The 22,244-nt window shown below is 37.8% G+C and overlaps 1 protein-coding gene and 1 non-coding gene across 4 annotated transcripts in view; both read left to right on the forward strand.

The window, feature by feature from the left end:
• ZFR (zinc finger RNA binding protein) overlaps positions 1-22,244 on the forward strand; it is a 51,658-nt gene that overhangs the window by 16,815 nt on the left and 12,599 nt on the right. For 2 of the 3 annotated variants that reach the window (XR_012670899.1, XM_075136894.1), the window contains exons 3-13: positions 6,779-7,061; positions 9,417-9,561; positions 10,400-10,618; positions 11,896-12,143; positions 13,155-13,346; positions 15,181-15,481; positions 16,417-16,610; positions 18,468-18,587; positions 19,566-19,711; positions 20,096-20,258; positions 21,858-22,063. Coding sequence is in view for 2 of the 3 variants with exons in the window: in XM_075136894.1 (XP_074992995.1) it covers positions 6,779-7,061; positions 9,417-9,561; positions 10,400-10,618; positions 11,896-12,143; positions 13,155-13,346; positions 15,181-15,481; positions 16,417-16,610; positions 18,468-18,587; positions 19,566-19,711; positions 20,096-20,258; positions 21,858-22,063 (2,217 nt within the window). In the remaining variant the exon portion in view is untranslated. The remainder of the gene's footprint in view (positions 1-6,778; positions 7,062-9,416; positions 9,562-10,399; positions 10,619-11,895; positions 12,144-13,154; positions 13,347-15,180; positions 15,482-16,416; positions 16,611-18,467; positions 18,588-19,565; positions 19,712-20,095; positions 20,259-21,857; positions 22,064-22,244) is intronic. The other variant, XM_075136896.1, reaches the window with a different exon arrangement.
• LOC142076104 (small nucleolar RNA SNORA66) lies at positions 4,094-4,230 on the forward strand. Its single transcript, XR_012671109.1, has one exon. It is a non-coding gene; the product is annotated as a small nucleolar RNA SNORA66 (small nucleolar RNA).

The following is a 22,244-nucleotide window of genomic DNA, read 5'->3' on the forward strand; positions in this document are numbered from 1 at the left end:
AAAAACGGGTTTAGTTCTGATCTTAAGTCTATATCAAAATACCACTCTTCAGAAAACTAAAGCTAAAAAATTTAAGATGTTTTTTGCCTCTAGGAAGAGAGTTTTCCGTGTTCAGCACCCTAAAGAGAGCTGGAATAGCAGCAGCGTTAATGTGTGTAGGTGTGTGTTGGTTAGTAGTACAGATGCTGGAGATCAGCATTTTTTTTTTCTTCTGCTAATATACACATGAGTTACAATTAATTTTTGTTTTTAAATTATATCAGTGTGATGAAAAGCAAGGCTTATAGGGAACCTTTTATGTGCTTCCTCTATATATACCTTTTACATGCTGTATATCTTACATGGAAATAGGCTGCATTTTCCTGAAAATGTATTCCTCTGACAATAATTGCTACAGATACCTTATTAAGTTTCTTAATGCATGACTTACTCCACAAATATCTTTATGTAGAAAATAAAATGTCTTGCAATCTTAAGTCATGTGAAGTTATTACCTGTCAAAATAGATAGCATTATATCAAAGTGTTGTATTTTCTTGATACTGTTAACGTGCAAAAAATAAATGAAGCTTTCTACTTTCAATTTATTTTTTTACAAAAAAAGCCTCAACGCTTTTTTACTAGAAAAGGCCAATAGCTGGAAATGAAAAAGGACACGAGCCAAGTGTTCTACAAAAGAGAATTCAGTATTTGTTTCTTAATTGCTCTTAATTCTCTATCATCTTTGGGCTGATATATCACAGCAAATCCAGACCTTCTATCAGTGTTGCTATATAAAAGTAACTAGCAAGTGAGGGTTCTGCTGTATTAGATCTAATAGTTACAACACAAGTTCTCATCTAAGCTTTTATTGTGAGAGAATGTTGCTCATTTACAAACCTACATTATATAGCTATTTAAGTTACACAAACCTGTGTGGTTTTGGAACTGGAGAACAATGTTTTGCTTAGTGGACAACAATACTTCATTAATTGCCATTGATCACCAATTTCTGCCTCCTAGCCAGCTTCTGACTTAATAATTTTAAGCATGCTGTCAGCTTTTTTTCACTTTGGAAGTCCATATTTCTTTTTCTATATCAAAAACACTGCTACAGTTTCCTTATTGAAGATCTTTTTGCAGTTCAGAAAAGGTTTTTAATTGCAGCTTGAATATTCTGGGTTTTGACAAGGAGAATAAAAATTACCAACAGAATTATGAAATTAATCTAGTTATTTTAATAACCAATATAGAGTGGTGATGGCTAACACCTGTTTTGAGAGCTTGTTCTCAGGGTGTGGACTTTTTGTTGCTGGTGTTTTAACAACAAAAACTTATATTTGGCTGTAAGTGTTCAGGCTGGAATGTAAGTCTTCAGGCTGGAATTTTCCTGGCTAAGCATCGACCTAGAATTACACTTTTTTTTTAAAGCTACAGTATAGCTTTTTGTGGTGTAGAATTGGTCGGGGAGATCTTCATAACTCTCTGATGCCTCAGTGTTTTGGAATGGAGACTTTGCAAATGAGAAGAAGATTTTTACATGTTATCCTGTTTCAGAATCACAGTTCTAAGTATACACAGCAATACCAAATGTTGATACCATGAAAGCAGCTGCAGTATTAAGTCTTATGTCCAGCTTGCAAAGTATCAGGGCAAAACACGCACCTATCTTGGGAAAACGTGCTTTCACTTAGTGAAAGGAGTTTCATACACCAGACAGCAACGTGGACAAGGCTAATTTTTGCTGTGGCCTTTGCTGTGGGATGAATTCTGCAAGACTGTGAGCCAGTGTGGCCCCTCACCCCCAAAAAATCAGATTGACGTGGAGCTGGAGATGAGTGTGGAGAAAGATACAGGGTCGCAGCTCACTGCAGTCAGTCTTATCTAGAAGGTTTAATATCATAGTGCTGTTTCATAATATATGGCACTTGTCATATGCATCAGAAACATGAGTATTTCCCATTATTAGTGTCAGTAGAAATTAGAATATGTATTATTCAAAGGTTTGAGTCAAAGGTGTTTTACAAAAAATACTTCTGTCATGCACTGTAATACAATAATTGTGAATAAAGAATTAATTCTCTCAATCTTACAGTTACTTAGGTAGCATGTGGAAGATGAGGGCAAGCTAGGTATACACTGGGATGTAAAACTTTTGAATAGAAGCAAGCTTATTTGGGAGGAGGAAGCAAAGAGCATGGGGAAATACCGATATGCATGTAGCAGTTTACAGCAGATAGGGAGAGACAAAACAGATTATGTAAGGTGCTGGAAATAACCTTCTGTAGTTGACTGAAACATACATCTACAGAACCTGGAGCAGAACAATTGTCTGCAACATGCAGACTGTAAACTGGCTCTGGCCGGGATAGTGAAAATATAGTGAAATAGAAATCTGAGCTGGAAGATGAGCATCGAAGAATGTGTGTTGTTCGTAGAAAATAGAAATTAAAGTCATCTTGGTGGGAAGGTACTGTTATTACTACAGTCAGCTAAAGAAACAGGTGTGGTATGAACAAAATACGTTCTTTTTGAATGAAAATTTCTAGTGAAAGAGGTAATATAATAGCAATACAGCAGAGTATGATCTGAAGCTGCCAAGTCCTTTTCCCATAACTTCTTAAAACAATGATGTTTATTTTGATAGTAAATTAAAACACTGTAAGAATTGTAATACAAAGTTACGTTGAATTAAATGGTCACAAACTGGGTTTGCCTTATGTAAGTGTTGGTCTAGGGCTCATTTGCTTTTGAAACTGAAGCTTTTATAAACTAAGGAAAAATTATTGACACTGAGGGTGCTCAAACACTGGAACAGGTTTTCTAAAGAAGTCTTGCAGTTTTCATTCTTGGAGGTGATTGGAACCTGACTGGACGAAGCCCTGAGAAACCTAATGTAACTTCGAAATTAGCTGTGCTTTGAGCACTGGGTTAGAACAGATGACCTGCAAATCTTTCTTTCAACCTACATTATTTTGTGATTTTTAAGCTTCACCTAGTTAATAAAGCCAATTGGACTAAGTGTCTTTTCATATGAAGAGAGCTGTAATTCCTTGAACTCAAAGATGTTAATAAGGATATCAGACTTTATTTTGCGGAAGGGAAGAATTGATCTACAAAGAAAACTGGCTAAGTTACCAGCTTAATGACTTGGCTTCTCTGCTGTGCTGTGCTGTGCTGCACTAACTGTTAGTCCTTAGGCCATAGAACATACAGAGTAATTGCTTCAACTGTTTCCCACTGTGTTGGGGGATTAAGCTAAACTGAATTACTTTCTTTGTTGTGGTGAAGAACACGCATGTGGTTCATTACCATAGCTCAGCTGACATACTGTATTTCATTGTTGCTCTAATAACTTGATTACCTGCCTAAATCTTTTGGAGTCTTACTTATTGGGACTAAGTTGAAATACTTCATGTAGTGCAGTATGGAAAATTATTACTTAAGGTAGAGATTAGTAAAAGAATTGTAGAGAAGGAGCTGGTAGAGGTGATTAGTAGAATTAGAAGAGTGATTATCAAATAGTTCCCTAGGGATTGGTTCTGAGTCTTACTTACTATTTATATTAGTATGGCATGTTGTGATATTTGATGCAAGGAAAATATTGTCAATACACAGGTAACTTTACAAGAAGCTGCTCTGAGGAAGCTAGACTGTTTGGAAAGAAAGCACTGTCTGGAGCAGAGCGGGTAGCACAGCTGAAACTTCATCTGAAATGATGCATACAGTTCTTGCCATCTGTAGTCAAGAAAGAAGAATAGATAATACTAGGATAGGTGCACAGATGAACTGCAAGAAAGATCAGTGGAATAGGGAGTCTGGCAAAATAGTCTAGGAGGAGGTAAGTTCATCTCAACAAATGTGATGAGGCCCTAATCACCAAACAAGGATAAAAACTCTTGTAAATTAAATGAAGAAGTTGGCACAAAAATCTTTTTATGTACATTAATTACATGAAAATGTCTGGTCATCTGAATGTTAACAGGTTTTCAGTAAGACCATGGGGAGAAAAAGGAATGTCATAAATTTAGAAAAGATGTCACGTGAATTTCTGTAACATAATGTAACATAACTTTTAAAGAGGAAGTCAATTCGAGAATATTTTTCTTGTAGTCTTGCAAACCTGATCACTAGCTCTGCATGATGTTGCAGAAGCAAGGGGAACAGGTTTGCTAAAGTAAACGTGGTCATAGAACTGTATTAGCCTTAGAAATCAAATGATTGGGGCTGTTAATTCTATACCATGATAAGGAATTTCGATACAAAAATAGCATACAAGAAATGAAACTGTCTATACCAGAATCTTGTTAATAGTCCTGCTAATGATGATCATAATCTCTTCACAACATTAAATACTGAAAACTGTCAAGTAGCTTTAATCGTATATATTCTGAGAACAAAAACATTTTCGTTGATGAACTGACTGGTACTGTTACTTCGTAGTGTGTTGTGAGCACTATATCGTATTTTGTAATAGTAACTTAAGCACAGTTTCATGAAACTTGGAAGAGCCAAGTTAATGCTTCCTGGACAGGCCCGTGTTCTTCCTCCTCCTCCCATTTTTTCCCCCTGTTTCTCTATGTATAGCTTATGTGGGTTCTGGCACTCAGCAGACTTGTTTTGTAAGCTAAAATGTTTCTAACATCCCTATCATGTTAGAAAATGAGCCCAGCAAAAAAAATTCTTACCATCTTCTGCTAGATTAATGAGTTAAATCAGTGCACTGAATAGCTTGAAAAGTAGCAGAACTAGCACCAGGGATGGAATAGGATCGCATATCCAAGTTTGGTATATGGGAGGAGGGAAGAATAAGAGTGAGGATAGTGTGGAGCAAGACCTTCCTTGTTGGCAGTGTTGGACTGTTGATGTGTTCAACTGCAGTCTGGGTTAAACAGTCTGCCGTCTGTTTTCTCAATTTAATGTGGTTTTAGTATATATATATGATAATGACAATTATCTCAGAATTTGTGGATGTTTTACACTTCTGTACTGTTAGTTATATAGATAATGCAGCCTGACTTTATAGACTGTGATTCACTTTTACCATCATCAAATAGTCTTCCTGAATTTTCTGGTGGAGCGTGATTTCTCACCTTAAGCTGACAAAACAGAGAATCTTCCTATGTATGTCAAGCAGGAGGAATTGTTTCAAGCAGTGGTGGTGTTTTAGGTCTTTTCCTTCTAATGTTATGATAAGAAATTGAAAATAAAATGAAACATAATTGTGAGTATAACTCACAACCGTATTAAATTTGAATGGAATGCAAGTGGTCTTTTAAGCAGTCAGGGGCCTATGATGGGAAGAAAGTGGAGTCCAATAGTAATAAAATTTTCTCCATTTCTGCTGTAAGAGTGGTTTTTTAAATATATTGAAGTTAATGGGTTCTGCAGTAATTAAAATCAGTTTTTCTAAAAATAAATAAGTAAATAAAAATTACTGAACACAAGGGAGTTATGGAAATGTCTTTTGCAAAAAAAAAATAGTATGTATAGTTAAAAGGTCCTTCGTTTCTGGTAGTTATGTCAGAGAGAATATTGCAGTCTTTAGGAAAAAATACTGTAACTTGTTCCTCCTAGTTTTGAGCATAACCATACTGCAATTGCATTGTGCCACTGTGTATGTTTGCTTCAACTGAGATTTCATTTTTCATTTTTCTTCTGAAAAATAGGGGATACTACTTCCTTGATAGGCATGGCGTTGGTTTTGAATTTTCTTTTAATCATGCTATGGAGATGTGAAACCCATTCTTAACAGTGCAGGAAGTATACTAAAAAATTCAGAATAATCACTCAATCCCATTGTTCTAGATAGTTGTATTTTGCCTGGTTCACTGTATTTGTTTAAAAATCAAAATAACTATTCTAAACTTCTAATCATAATGCACAGTTACACATTAGTATAGGACAACATAATGCACAGTTACACATCCATGTAGGGCAATAATATTAGTTTCTGTTCAAATAATTAAACCTTCGAAGTCATAATTTTTTATTTCCACTGTTAATATTTACTCATTCTTATTAAATAGCCACATATTAATGTCATACCTGCAAATTTTAGAGGGGCAGATTAGTCTCAGCATGTGCCTGGAAGATTGCCAGAGCTCTGGTAGCAGCCTTCTTGCTCGATCTGACTGTCTGTTCTTTTGATGCTTCATGTTGTGAGGCAGTGGGCTTCTGTACGAGTGAATGGGGCCAGCTTTTATAATTCTAAACTGTTGTGGGAGAAGTCCCCTACCAGAGGTGTGTATTTAAAGTGTCTCTGCCTTAACTGTAAGAGTTCTAAGCTAATTTCCATGGAAGTCTTTTAAATCTCATTACTTTAGTATGGTTTATTGAAAAACTTCATGCAAGTGCAGGTCAGTAATGAGCTGTCACAGAAAAGTAGTATTTTTCCTAATTTGACAGGTATGTCAGTTTTAATGAAGAACTACTAAAGCATTTAGAAACTTGTCCGTCATGAAAAGATAAGAGTTTAAGACTTCTGTATTATTTTGAATGAAAGACTTGTGTTCCACTGCTTGAAAAAAAAACAACACAAATGCCCCCCTTGCTAAGGAAGTCATCACCTGCATGATACGTGTGCATCCACAGAAACGTGAAAATGATACAGCCTTTTTAATGGGGGTAGAAGAGAGGTAATAAAAGCCATTAAAGTGTATCCATAGATAGATAGCTGCTCCAGATCTGTTTGTAGAACAGACAAGTATTAATCAAATCTGGGATTTTGAAATGTGTGGGCATTAGCTTAGTATGTTGGATTAATCTAATTATTTACTTACTGTCTTTTTCCAATATAGCCAGCAGCCAGCTTCGGGTGTAGCCTATTCCCATCCAACTACAGTTGCTAGTTACACTGTCCACCAGGCACCAGTCGCTGCGCACACAGTTACTGCAGCCTATGCTCCAGCAGCAGCTACAGTTGCAGTAGCCAGGCCTGCTCCAGTAGCTGTTGCAGCTGCTGCAACAGCTGCTGCGTATGGAGGCTATCCTACAGCACACACAGCTACAGATTATGGTTATACGCAGAGGCAACAAGAAGCTCCACCACCACCACCTCCTGTCACTACGCAGAATTACCAGGTGGGTTCCAAAAAAAATTACTTCTGTTGTATGATTTCTAAATGATAACGTTAAAAGGAGGAGGCCTGTTTGGATAAGAGAATGTGATGATATTTTTTTTTCTTTCTGTGAATCACAGTTTGAATACAACTCAAATTACTTAGTAGCAAACTTAGTAGAAAACTGATAGAATGTGAAGTGACTGCAGTCTCATATGGCCCGTATAGAGGATTATCAGCACTAGTACTGCAGGAGCTAAGATTTAGACATTCACAAAATAAGCAATGAACTGATATTTCCCTCCAAGCAATTTTGTGAAACTACTGCTGAAAAGAAGAGTACTCTTTTGTCTCAGCTAGCTTAAATGTTCGAGTGGCATGCAGTAAACTGGATCATGGAACTGACGTAGCTGAGAAGACTGTTCTAATAAAAATTTTCAGTGGGGGTAGAAATAGTTCCTTGTTGGATTCCTAGGTGCCACAGGCATTCTAGTACCAAACATAGGAGGATAGAAGATTGCCCTAGGAGAGGAACTACCCTTTGGGTAGTGTTGTGGTTTAACCCCAGCCGGCAACTAAGCACCACACTGCCACTTGTTCACTCCCCCCCCCGGTGGCATGGGGGAGAGAATCGGAAGAGTAAAAGTGAGAAAACTCATGGGTTGAGATAAAGACAGGTTAATAACTAAAGCAAAAGCCACATGTGCAAGCAAAGCAAAACAAGGAATTCATTCACTACTTCCCATCGACAGGCAGGTGTTCAGCCATCTCCAGGAAGGCAGGGCTCCATCACTTATAACGGTTACTTGGGAAGACAAACGCCATCACTCTGAACGTCCCCCCCTTTCTTCTTCTTCCCCCAGCTTTATATGCTGAGCATGACGTCATATGGTATGGAATGTCCCTTTGGTCAGTTGGGGTCAGCTGTCCCAGCTGTGTCTCCTCCCAGCTTCTTGTGCACCCCCAGCCTACTCGCTGCTGGGGTGGGGTGAGGAGCAGAAAAGGCCTTGACCCTGTGTAAGCACTGCTAAGCAGTAAAGATAACATCCCTGTGTTATCAACACTGTTTCCAGCACAAATCTGAAACATAGCCCCATACTAGCTGCTATGAAGAAAATTAACTCTATCCCAGCCAAAACCAGCACGGATCGTTTTTGTGTACCCTTTGTGAGATTACTACCTTTGTGAGATTACTAGCCACACACCCTGTGTGGCTACAGGCTTCTACAAAAGGTTACTGTTTGTCTGTTTTCATCTTGGATGTTGAAATAGTATGTCTCTTGTAATAATTTTTTAACTTTTTAGTCCTAAACTTATCAAGGCATTATCTAGATTCTAATTAGTATTCTGGTTTGTTTAAAAGGACTATACTATTGCTGCATGTTCTCAATTCTTTTGTACAGCTTTTATAATGTGTTACATGTGGTAATGAATCATAATGTAGGAGGCTTTCCAGTAGCACATGTACTCATAATTACGAGGTCGATTATTAGATGCATTCGGGCAGAAAAGTTAGTCCTCTAAACTAAATAAAAATAATTCCAGTTTACACAGGTTGGGTGGGTAAGAGATTTTATTGTTATATTTCTTGCAAATAAAAAGAATTTTTATACATTAGTACATTTCAGCTAGAGTAGTTCATGCCTTGCTACCCCTCAGTTGATCAACTCTTTACGCTTTACTATAAATATGGTGAGGATGAGAGAATATATGTACATACATATATTGGCTTCCAGGCCCGCCCCTTCTAAGCTTAGTAGCCATCTCCTGAATTCTAGAGGTGTCGAATGGGCTACTTGCCTTGCCATTATAGACTAGATGTGGTTCCCTAATGGACTAGTTGGTACACCAAAAAGTAAAGAAGGTCTAAAAGTATCACTTTCGTACTCTAAAGAATATAACCAGGGAAAATATTGTTAATGATGGGATTTTTAAAGCTAGAGTAGGGTCATGTTTGTAAACTTGTGAATTTATTGTGGTTTGTAGAAATTCATATTTTGTGGAGATCTGTGGTGGTTTTTCGCTTCATATTTTACAGAAGTGTAATCCGATACAGTCATTATGAAAAACTAGTGAGAGTAGTTGCTTTTCAGGAACAAAAATAATTTGGTAGGGAAAATGATTTAATAGCATGACTTTGATTCCTGTATTAAGTCTGAAAAAGACCATTAGGGTTGTTTTCAGGCCTGAAGTATCTGTAAACATAAATTTAATTTCTTTAATGCATTTATTTTTATATACTGTATCTGTAAATTTTTTTTTTAAATCTACTTTAGTAGACTAGAATAATTGTTTCTTTGACTCTGCTAATGACTTTATTACTCCAGATATATACTTAAAGGAGAAATTTGCTCGTTTTTCTATTTTGAATTTTTAGGATTCCTATTCTTACGTTCGATCTACTGCCCCAGCTGTAGCTTATGACAGCAAACAATACTACCAACAGCCAACAGCGACTGCGGCTGCTGTGGCTGCTGCTGCCCAGCCTCAACCTTCAGTAGCTGAATCGTACTACCAGACAGGTGGGTGGCATTATTAAAACTGCTGTCATTATACACAGTCTGTGTACTACTTTAATACCTTAAAAATAGTTTTTTGAATATTTCACGTTATCCAGTTTGGGGTTTTTTTTGGTTTTGGTTTTGTTTTGTTTTTTTTTCGTTTTGTCATGTAATCTCTGTCAATGTGTAGAAAAAATTGCTGCACCTAGAACTTGAACATTATTGTGACCTTGCCATAAGTAGCTATCTCTGAGGTTTGGATTGTTAGTAAATACACTCAAAACATACTTTTAGGCAAAATTCTTGTTGATTTGTCTAGAAAACTTTCTGAAGTAAGTTCAAATAGTCAGTGGTGGGTTCAGATGATAACTTGGTTAGAAAGGTTCCCTTTTTTAATTCTTTAGTTACATAATGTATGTAGTACTTTAGTAATTGGTATCATGATTGCTACAAAGCATAAATGCTATTTACTTTTTTTTACTTTAATTAGAAATAATAGGAAAGTTCAGGTTTACTTTCGTTTAGTGTACTCTAGTAAAACCATTAAATGAGAAGGTTGTTTAAAAACATGGCAGCACAGTTAAAAATAAATAAATAAATCTGAGGCTTACTAGTGTGAGCTGTGACATGATTAAACAGTTATGTGGTAGATGGTACACAGTGCATAACCATGACTGTAAAAAAGGCAAACAACCACAACACAAGAAACCAAAACCAATCAAACAAAAAAACCAAAACAAAAACCACTTGTTACACGTTTATTCCCTAGCGTGTCATTAAGTATCACTTAATATGGTTTGCATTTCCTTCAGCTAAAACATATCAATGTTTGTGCACTTTTATTTTCTATCCTAATTAGCTCCGAAAGCAGGATATAGCCAAGGGGCAACTCAATATACCCAAGCCCAGCAAACACGACAAGTGACAGCTATAAAACCTGCAACCCCAAGTCCAGCAACAACTACGTTTTCTATATATCCGGTATCCTCTACTGTGCAGCCAGTAGCAGCTGCAGCTACCGTTGTGCCATCCTATACTCAAAGTGCAACGTACAGTACAACAGCGGTTACTTACTCTGGTAAGAATTTTGCATATGATGTTGCTGGGATCTTTGCAGTTGTTACAGGAGAGGCTTTAAATACTCGGAATTTTAGCAGTTCATGTTCAATTACATCATAGTCTACTGAGAAGTATCAACCAGTTGAATCATTATAACGGCAAAATATTTTGCTGTATCTTTAAAAGAGGTTTGATGTTTGTATGTGCCTATTTTGCTACATGTGAGAATATACAAAGCATTGGCATTGCTACGTGCACGGTGTTTTGTGACTTACTCTAAAGTTTGGAGAGAAAAGATGAGGGATGGAAAAAATAAGGAAACACATCCACACAAATATTACCCAGGGAAATTGGAAGAGAGCCTGATGCCGTCAAACAGCAGTTACAGAGACAGGGAGGAGCAGTCTAATATAAATCTTGTAAGTTTGGGTTGTCTTGACCCAAAATGGGAGGAGAATGGGTGCTGAAAAAAAGACTTTCCTTCAAACATTAGAAATCCAAGAAGTAGTTAAAGATAAAAAGATGTTAACTTTATGGCCAGATGGTAATGAACTGGCATATTATAGCTACCTTGAACTTTTTGTTTCGTTTTGTTTTTTGTTTAAAAAGGGATTTTAAGACTTCCTTGAGACAGAGCCTGGTCAGAGGATTAAAATAGTTGAACCAGTAGATGTAGAAAGTTTATGGGAAAACTGGCTCAAAGGTATGAAAGCCCAGTTTCCTTGATTTATTCAACTTTGATACTAGAAATCAAGGACTGCATAGCCAGGTTTTAGTGGGCAAGCAGCTTCTCTGCACTAAAACTTAAATCAGTGAAAAAGAATGTAATAGCACTAGCCATTCTGTCTTTTATCTTCATTTTTTTTCCCCTTCCTCTACATAATGTCTGTCCTCCTTGCCATTTTGAAACTTGAACAGTAAATCTGGTTCTGGAAGACTGCTTACTTAAAGTGGCCTTTGATAAATTAAAATTCTTGTTACATCATACTCGAACTTACCAGATGTACCAGGAAATTTCACGTATTCTTTAGGGATGCTTTGATATAGCTAACATAACTGCGTGTCTGCAAAGATGTGTTTAAAATCAAATATATTCCTGATACAATTGGTAGCTATGTATTTGCGTACTGTGAAACATCAAGAAAAATTCAGACTGTCTAACAAGATCTCAATGAATCGTTTATATCCTGCCCTGCCCCCTGCAACTCTATTATGAAACATGTTTTGAATTAGTGTATTATGTAATTGATACATGATGTACAGTGATGTAACATTTATTTTATTTTGATCTTTGAGGTACCTCTTATTCCGGCTATGAAGCCGCAGTGTATTCAGCTGCATCGTCCTATTACCAGCAGCAGCAGCAGCAACAGAAACAGGCAGCGGCAGCAGCTGCTGCTGCTGCTGCAACAGCTGCTTGGACAGGGACCACCTTTACTAAAAAGGCACCATTCCAAAATAAGCAACTGAAACCAAAACAACCTCCCAAACCGCCCCAGATCCACTACTGTGATGTTTGTAAGATCAGCTGTGCTGGACCACAGGTACCTGTATTATGTAATATTCTGCTATACACTTTAGTCATAATTTCTTTAGCTAAAAAACTGACCCCTTTAAGAATCTTTCTTAATTTTTAAAGATCTGATTCTATATTTCTGCTAAAGGAATAATTAAATGAAAATGTGCGCTATTATAGATAAGATTTCCTATGAGAAGATAAAAACATACATCCCCTTAGCTTGTACAGAGAAGCTTCAGCTATGCTTTGGACTTCTGAAATATTCTAAACTTTGAATTTGATTTGCTTTTTTAGCATAGCAAACTTCTTAGAAAATACTTTTTTCAAAACTATGGAATTACATAAATTTTGTGAATGGTAAGCCTGAAAATTTATTCTCCATTGTATTCCAGCATCCCAGTTTAGTTTCACAGTCGGTACAAGCGTGTAGAAAGTAGATACCAATTCATGCAGAGTGTTTATGTGTGTGTCTGGCTAAACAGTTCTTGCTCTTTAGATAAACTTGTCATTATTTCCCACTCTCTCTGCTCTCTAGATTGCCAGTGTTGGTATAGGAACAAAAATCAACTTCTGCATTTCATTTTCAGCACAGCTTTATTTATGCGATACCTTCTTTTGAATTGATTTTTTTAGTTCTCTGGATACACTTAATCACTGTGGTCTTGTAGTCTGAGGAAAATTCAAAATCAAGAATAATTGAATGCAATGCCAGAAACTGCAGTTTTCTGATCATATCAAGTTTTGAATGGTAGTAGCTGTTGACCACTACTTGATTGAGGAAGTGAGAAGTTAGAGGAGAAAAGCCCATATTGTGTTACCTAAAAGTGGAATCCTGGTGGTGGAAAAGAAAATTTCTTGGTCTTAAAAGCGGCCTGCTAACGCCTTAAAGCATGTCATGTGGAAGAAAGGTTCAGTGTAGGAAGTATTTATACAAAGCATGTGTTTTATGCTATGTTCTGTATTAAATGTATTCACATGAGTGATGAACAAGCAGTATGAAGACAGCTTATTGTGTGTGTATTGTTTATTTGAACAGACTTATAAAGAACACTTAGAAGGCCAGAAACACAAAAAGAAAGAAGCAGCCTTAAAAGCTTCCCAGAACACCAATAACAGCAGCACTTCTGCTCGTGGAACTCAGAATCAGTTGCGCTGTGAGCTTTGTGATGTGTCTTGTACGGGGGCAGATGCTTATGCTGCCCATATCCGTGGAGCCAAGCATCAGAAAGTAAGAGTTTTCTCTTATTCAAATCAGTCGTATATTTCTTCCCATCAGTTTTTTCTCACCTTACAGAGGAGAAAATACACAGAAACAATATAATTTGAATTATTCTGTTTGAAGACGTTTAGTTCTGCTTTGTGTTTCAAACTTATGTTTAAGCTCACTCTTAGAAGGGCCTCATTGGGAGAAAGGGGGAAAAATATTGCACAGCATCTATGAGAAGAGGATGTATTGGGGCAAGTATGTGAATTGTAGGAAGAAGGTGTAGAGTAAGATAGGGAAAAGAGTCAATGAGGACATGCAGTAGCATGCTTGTGCCCCTTAACTCTTTTCAAGACTTTTCTTGACATTCGTGTTACTCATCTGGTGCCATGAAGCTTTCAGTGCACTTTGAAACACTGTAAGCTAAGTCAGTGCCAAGGGACAGGACTGTTCCCCATCACTCCATTGTATTTCTTGCAAAGAAAATTGGCATATGGGAGCAAGGAACAATGTCCTGTAGTAGACTTTATAACGAGTATGTTTGGTAAGCATGTTTTCCCTACTCTTTGGGTGCAGTTAGGTGGGCATTCTGGCATAAAGACTGTGGGCTGCACTGTGAACCTCTGTGACCTGTGTTTTAAATTTGGCCATACAATAGTAAATGCAATGGCAGTGTAGAATGTTTAGATATTACAGATTTTCCTCATAACTCTGGAAAGATTAATGTCAGTAACAAATACAGTATTAATATTCACTTTTTATAGCTCTTTGCATCTCAGAATGTTTAGATATTACAGATTTTCCTCATAACTCTGGAAAGATTAATGTCAGTAACAAATACAGTATTAATATTCACTTTTTATAGCTCTTTGCATCTCATGTCAGTAACAAATACAGTATTAATATTCACTTTTTATAGGTCTTTGCATCTCAGTACAAAGTGGTATCAGTAACATTGTTCCTATTAAAATAAATAAATCTTATAGCAGATTTAAAACAATTCTCCCAATATCATTTTTTGTTAGTACAAGAGCAAAAATTGTAATTTAGATAGACTTGCCTAGTGTTCTTTCTTTCATTAATAAGTTGAGCCATTCAATTTTTGGGTTGTGCCCACTAACACCATAGTATTCGGAGTATGGTATATGTTATCCTTATACATTTAGATGTAGCTTTCTCTTCCTCATAGATAATCACTAACCACTGCTAATTTAGGTTGTCATCAGTGTAAAAATGAAATCTCAAAGAACTCCCATTTATTTCTGTGGTACACAAAAGAATCTTGTGCATTCTACTGGAAAAAAGTAATTTTGAAGAGCTGCTTGAACTTAAATTTATAGTATTATGTGACACTAACATATCTATATTCTGATGGGGAAGATACTTAAAAAAATAAGAACAAGAACCTAACAAGTGTATGTATACAGTTGTGAGCATATCATGATTGTGTACATGTGTTTGCATTAAAGGCATGTCTTGCAGATTTGTATTTTTTTTACAGCTACTTTCAAACCCAGTCTTTAGTTTTGATTTTGCATGTTTTGCTCTTACGGACTACATGCATTGCTTTTTCAGGGGACGGTCAGCTATCACCAAAAAGAAGTATTATTCTATCTCAAACATGTTGTAGAAAGGCCTCTGCTTATTACTTCTAAGAATAAGCATGTACCTCTTAAAGAGCTGTGAAATATGCTTCTCACATCCTTCTTAACTGTCTCTGCAGATCTGCTTTTTTTTTAAAAAAGAAAAAAAAAGAAAACCTTTGTCTAAGGAATCTCTTCAGTTTTGCTAGGTAACCTGGAAATTCTTTCAATATGAATACTCCTAAAATGTAGTAAATTTGTCTTTATTCTTATAGGTAGTAAAGTTGCACACAAAACTTGGCAAGCCCATTCCTTCAACTGAACCAAATGTGGTTACCCAAGCTTCTTCCTCAACATCCACATCTGCTTCCAAACCAACTGCCTCTGCTTCAAATATAGCAACTAGCAGCAGTACTGTGAACTCCTCTGTTGCATCCTCTGCAGTGAAAATTCTTACTCCCACGGCAAACACACCACTTAACACTGCGTCCAACAACAAAACATCTTCAACCGCTGCTAATATAGCTGTAAAGAAAATATCTACACCGAAAATAAACTTTGTTGGCAAGTACAGAAGTCAGTCTTTATTTTGAAACCTAACCTATTCTATAATTTTTTTAAGACTTAGTGCAGCACATACAGATGTATTTACTTAACTTTATGCATGAATAACTCTGTTGTGTTTAAGAGAATTACTGATAGGTGAAAATAAGAATGTAAAGAAAAGGTTTGCTTCAAAATTTATGGTGTTTTCTGCCCAGTTGTCTCCACCTGACCTCTCTAGGAGGCTTCTCCCATCTTTGTAAGAAGCCTCCCACCCTTGGTTTCTTATGTAGTAGCTGCTGGAGATCGCAGTTTATAATCCAATTGGTACGAATTTCAGTTTACAGCCTGGGCTGTTAAGGCAACTTGCAGTAGGTTGGCAGTTGATAACTGGGCAACTGAAACATCCCTGTAACAGTGAAATCTAACAGTGGAAACTTTTGAAATGAGCATGACAGACATTTAGAGATGGGAAGCAGCTGTTCCACAATAAGCTATCCTGGTGTTGAAGAAAAAACTTACACAGTTGCAACACTGAGAGTATACTACCTTTGTTAGTAAAAACATTATAAGGTTTTGAAGTACTTTGTTGGATCCATTTACAAAAAAAAAATTATCTGATGTCAAAAAGGAGATTATTAAAATATATTTGCTGAGTTATTCCCATTCAGTCCCACTTCTTTTGAAAAAGCATGAAAATGAATAATGAAAATTGCAATTACATAAAGCAAAAGTTTTTCTTGCTAAAATAAAAACCTAAGTGTTTAAATAACTTGAATGTTGTTAAACTTATTTTCAAAAATCTTTAATTGTATTTAAAATATGTTTAAGTTTTAAATAATTTTAAAAGACTGATAATGCTTTGGCCAGAACATTGATATTTGCAGATAAAGTCTTCAGTTTGCACATCATGTGTAATCACATACTCATTTTATGAAAGTTAATGATTTAACTTTTTTGATTTATAGGTGGCAATAAGCTTCAGACAACAGGAGTTAAACTGGAAGAAATGAAATCAGCTGAAAGTGTTAAAACAACTCCTGCTGCTACAGTACAAACACAGGAAGTAAAACCAGACACAGCAGCTGAACCAGTGACTCCCACAACTCTTGCTGCCTTGCAAAGTGATGTTCAGCCAGTGGGCCATGACTATGTGGAGGAGGTATTGTTATGAAAATATGTATTTTTTTTTAACTATTTTAGTGAAAATTTGTTCAACATGAAACCGAATCACAGAACGGTTGAGGTTGGAAGGGACCTCTGGAGGTCATCTGGGGGTCCAATCCCACTCAAGCAGGGCCACCTACAGCTAGTCACCCAGGACCATGTCCAGACAGCTTCTGAGTATCTCCAAGGATGGAGACTCCACAAATTCCCTGGGCAACCCGTGCCAGGGCTCAGTCACCCTCACAGTAAAAAAGTGTTTCCTGATGTTCAGAGGGAACCTCCTGTGTTTCTGTTTGTGCCCATTGCCCCTGGTCCTGTCACTGGGCACCACCTAGAAAAGCCTGCCTCTGTCCTCTTTGCACCCTTCCTTCAGGTATTTATACGCATTAAGAAGATCCCCCCTCAACCTTCTCTTCTCTAGGCTAGGCAGTCCCAGCTCTCTCAGCCTTTCCTCATAGAAGAGATGCTCCAGTCCCTTCATCATCTTTGCGGCCCTTTGTCGGATTCTCTCCAGTATGTCCATGTCTCTCTTGTACTGGGGAGCCCAGAACCGGACACAGGACTCCAGGCGTGGCCTCACCAGTGCTGAGTCAGAGGGGAAGGATCACCTCCCTCGACCTGCTGGCAGTACTTTTTCTAATGCGGCCCAGGATGCCATTTGCCTTCTTTGCCGCAAGGGCGCATTGCTGGCTCACGTTCAACTTGGGTGTCCACCAGGACCCCCAGGTCCTTTTCTGCCAAGCTGCTTTCCAGCTGGGTGGCCCCCAGCATATATTGGTGCATGGGTTGTTCCTCCCTGGGTACAAAACTTTGCACTTCCCCTTGTCGAACTTCATGAGATTCCTGTCAGCCCATTTCTCCAGCCCACTGAGGTCCCTCTGGATGGCAGCTCAATCCTCTGGCATATCAGCCACTCCTCCCAGTTTTGTGTCATCAGGAAACTTGCAAAGGGTACCCTCTGCCTCATCACCCAGATCATTAATGAAGATGTTAAACAGGACTGGACCCAGTATTGACCCCTGGGGTACACTGCTAGTTATTAGCCTTCAATTAGGCTTCATTCTACTGATCACCACCTTCTGGGCCTGGCCGTTAGGCCAGTTTTCAATCCACTTCAGTGTATGCTTATTCAGCCCGTACATCAACAGCTTGTGTATGAGGATATTATGGTGAGACTGTGTCAACGGCCTTACTGAAGTCCAGGTAGACTATCAACTGCTCTCCCCTCATCTACCAGGCCAGTCATTTCATTGCAGAAGTTTATCAGGTTGATCGAGCATGACTTCCTGTTGGTGGAGCCATGCTGACTACTCCTGATGATTTTCTTGCCCTTAATGTGCCTGGAAGTGGTTTCCAGGATTAGCTGCTCCGTCACCTTTCCAGGTGGGTGAGGCTGACTGGCCTGTAATTCCCTGGGCCCTCCTTGAAGATAAGAATAACAAGGCATTGAACCTGGAAAGGCTTGTGCGTATGTTTACGTTGTTGTATTGTGCATGTTTCTTTTATGCTCCCTGGGGCATTCTTCATGTGGGTGGCATGAGATAAGTGGATGAAGCCTGATGTAATTTTTTCATGATTCACAGGTTTGTAATTAATTGAACTCAATATGTTCAGCCTCAAGTTTAAAGCTGTGTACTCTTTGGAATGGAAGAACTTTGTTCTTTGTTCATTACCAAGCACAATGGTGTGTCTGTCAGAATTGAAAGTTCTACTCTGCCTTCTTTCAGTTATTGTGTTTTTAGCATGTTTTGAGATGGGTAGACATTATCCAGTGTCCCTGAATTAGATTAATTTTTACATCAGCTGTTTTTAAAAAAAAAAAAGCCAAATGTGTTATAACTTTATTTTCCAGGTAAGAAATGATGAAGGAAAGGTGATCCGCTTTCACTGTAAACTTTGTGAATGCAGTTTTAATGATCCTAATGCCAAGGAGATGCACTTAAAAGGGAGGCGACACAGACTTCAGTATAAGGTTAGTAGAAATCCTAATGCTTCTATCTGAAAATCTGCCAGATGTCAGCTGACTGATTACGTGTTCTTACATTTAAAGACTAGACAAAAGTAGGTGCTCTGAGTAAACAGCATATTAAAAAAGTTAGAGAAATACATTTCTGAAGTAGTATAGTCTTTAGAGAAGTAATGCAGACTGTGAAACTCCATTTTCGTTTGCATGTTTTTTTAAACATTTTGAACATTGCTTTCAGGCAATCTTTGCAACATTAAAATACAGTCAACATATGCAAGCAACAGTCGGTTCTTTATGTTGTTTACCATGAATTTGGAATAGTGTAAAATAGTAGTGCTCAATGGTTTTGGCAGGATAAACCACATAAACCCTTTGTGGAGACATTTGAGAAACAAGTGTTGCAGATTGTTTAGTCATGAATGGAGAGATACCTGTACTGACATATGGTTTGCATTTTGATTATTATAAGATTATATTGGAAAAATCTGCTGTGGTCCCAGGAGATACAATGGACCTCCATAATCATGAAAGGGATGCAAGAAGAGAAAAAGTTGCCGGAAGATTTTACTCAGCAACTCATGATTATGCCCCTGTATGAGGCACCCTTCAGGAACAGGGCATCAGGAAGCACACTGTAATTCAGATGAAATGTTTTTTCAGGCTGTAGAGTAGTCAACCTGCTACAGAATGAACATCAAATTACTTAGTATTTCACGTAACATTTTAATCTTAAATTGCTTTGTTCTGATATAAGTGAAGAGGGAATTCATGCTATTTGTAATATGTTGCTATTTCTTTCCTTTAAAATACCAGACACAGATTTTTCCTTCTTCAGCTACCCATTCAATGCAGTTCTAAAACTGCATTTTACTCCCCTTGATTATATCATAGACAATAGTGTGTGTTAAACGTGTCAGAAGAACTCTGTAACCTTGAGATGACAAGAGAAAAAACAACATTTCATGTATTATTTTTCTGAACTAGAAAAAAGTAAACCCAGACTTACAAGTAGAAGTAAAACCCAGTATTCGAGCAAGAAAAATTCAAGAAGAGAAGATGAGGAAACAGATGCAGAAAGAAGAATACTGGAGAAGGCGAGAAGAGGAAGAACGCTGGAGGATGGAAATGAGGTAATGCATTCTGTTTTATCAATGAATGAGACAAAGCTGCAGTCAGATTATCTAAAATTAACTCTGCTTCTGTAGTTACTTATTTTCAATACTTGTTTTGGGAACTCTGTACTGTCTTGTTTTAAATTAAGTTGTCATTATCCCTCTGGGGTTTTTGTTTGTTAGTGTTCAATCCCTCTGAGGAATGCAGACTTAATTAGAAGTATTTTGCTATAAATTCAGACCCACTTTCAAAAGGACCATTTATTTTAGTTCCCTCTGGACTTCACTGGTGTTTGCTTATGACTGCTAGAAATGAGTTAGTGAGGACATACAAGAATATATTTAGAACGGTTGCAAGTGTAACTGCTATATAAAGAGAACACTTTGATTCATGCATTTCAGGCGGTATGAAGAGGACATGTACTGGAGGAGAATGGAGGAAGAACAGCATCATTGGGATGACCGTCGCAGAATACCGGATGGGGGATATCCTCATGGCCCTCCAGGACCTCTAGGCCTGCTGGGAGTTAGACCAGGAATGCCTCCTCAGCCCCAAGGACCAGCTGTGAGTTTCTTAACTTGAGAAAAAAAATTAAATCATACTTACCAGGAGGCACAGTTAAGAACAATAAATTATTCAGTGCTACTTCAGTTGTCTCCAGTGTTTCTTAATAAAGGATTTGGAAAAGCGAAGAAATAATATGCTAATGAAACTGTATAGGTGGACCTGTCTTCCAAAAGAAATCCACTGAAATGACAAAAGGATGCCTTGAAGACAAATATTGTTTCTTCTGAAATACAAGTCACTCTGGATTTGTGTACTACTTTTTATTTTATTTAATTGCATTATACAACATTATTTATCTAATTGTGGGCAGATGTATGGATAAAAATTGGTTGGATCGTAGTCCCAGAGGATAATGATTAGTGGTGGGTTGTACTCTACCTGGAGGTCAGTACCAAGTGCAGTACCATATGGGTTTATCCTGGGATTTGTCTCATTAGCACCTTATCAATGATTTGAAAGGTGATAGAGTGAATGCAGCTCATCAGGTTTGCCGCTGGCATGAAACTGAATCAGTTTGGGGTGGGGAAAATAGTTGATACCTTTGAGGGCAGGGCTGCCATCCAGAGGGAGCTAGGCAGAGTGGAGGAACGGACCAACAGGAATTTTATGGAATTCTGCAAGAACAAATGCCTAATGCTGCACTTGGGAAGGAATAACTCCTTGCACTGATACAGGCTGGGGACAGGCTGGGTAGCAGCTCTGCTGAAAGGGATTTGGGGATCTTGGCAGGTAGCAAGCTGAACATGAGTTCAACAGTGTGCCCTGGCAGCAATGAAGGCCAACAGCATCCTGCGTTATATTAACAGGAGCGTAATCAGTAGATGAAGGGGGGTGATCAGCTTTCATTAGACCGAAACTGCAATACCACATTCAGTTTTGGGCTTTACAGTACAAGAAAGATACTATAAACCATCGTAGGTTCAGTGTGGGGCTACCAGGATGGTCAGGGGTCTGGAACGCATGCCCGGTGAGGAGTGACTGAGGGATCTGGGCTTGTTCAGCCTGGAGAAGAGACAGCTTCAGTGAGACATAATAGCCTTCGAATACCTGTGCATTATAAAGACAATGGAGCCAGGCTCTTTACAGTTATGAGAGGATGAGATACAACCAGCTTAAGCTGAGACAAAAGAGGTTCAGATTGAATACAGGAAATAACTTTTTTCACACAGATGTTGTGCAGCCTCCATCTTTGGCGATTTTCAAGAACTGATAGCTGACCATGGTTTGCATAGGAGGTTGGACTAGAGGATCTCCTTCCTATTTGAATTCTTCTGTGATTCTGTGAAAGCAGTCATGAACACTTTATTTTGCAGCAGTATGCAAGTATTTCCCAGTTGACAGAAAGACAATAGATATTTATGTTGGGGAGATACTTTTGATCCTGGGATTTTGATACATTTAATGTTTTTTCAGACATGATTGATTGTGACCAGTATAAGTTGTTAAGGGCACTTCAGTTCATGTTTTATTACATTTCAGCGTTTTTGCCATTTGAATATTCTGTCGTTTAGCCACATGTTTGGTTTTTGGTCACTTACCGTTTTTGAACTTGGAAGTGTACCCAAATTTCAGAAATACGCTTTTTCGTCTGTTTAGCCTCTACGCCGCCCTGACTCCTCTGATGACCGCTATGTGATGACCAAACATGCTGCTATATATCCAACAGAGGAGGAACTTCAAGCAGTCCAAAAAATTGTTTCTATTACTGAGCGTGCTTTGAAACTTGTTTCTGACAACATGACTGATCATGAAAAAAGCAAGAACAAAGAGGGAGATGACAAAAAAGATGGCAGTAAAGACAGGTGTGTTTTTTAATTACTTTTTAAGAACTTCATCATTTGTTTCTGAAGTTTTTCCTTACGCTGTTATCGGTGCTTCCAGAGATTCTCTTCTCTTTGAGTGTTAATATAGTATATGTCACTATGGTCTCAAAAGTATGTGTAATACTCCTATTTTATTTCACTTTTCTATCTCAGTTAGGAT

This window comes from Calonectris borealis, chromosome Z, assembly GCF_964195595.1.
Source record: "Calonectris borealis chromosome Z, bCalBor7.hap1.2, whole genome shotgun sequence".
Lineage (NCBI taxonomy): Eukaryota > Metazoa > Chordata > Aves > Procellariiformes > Procellariidae > Calonectris > Calonectris borealis.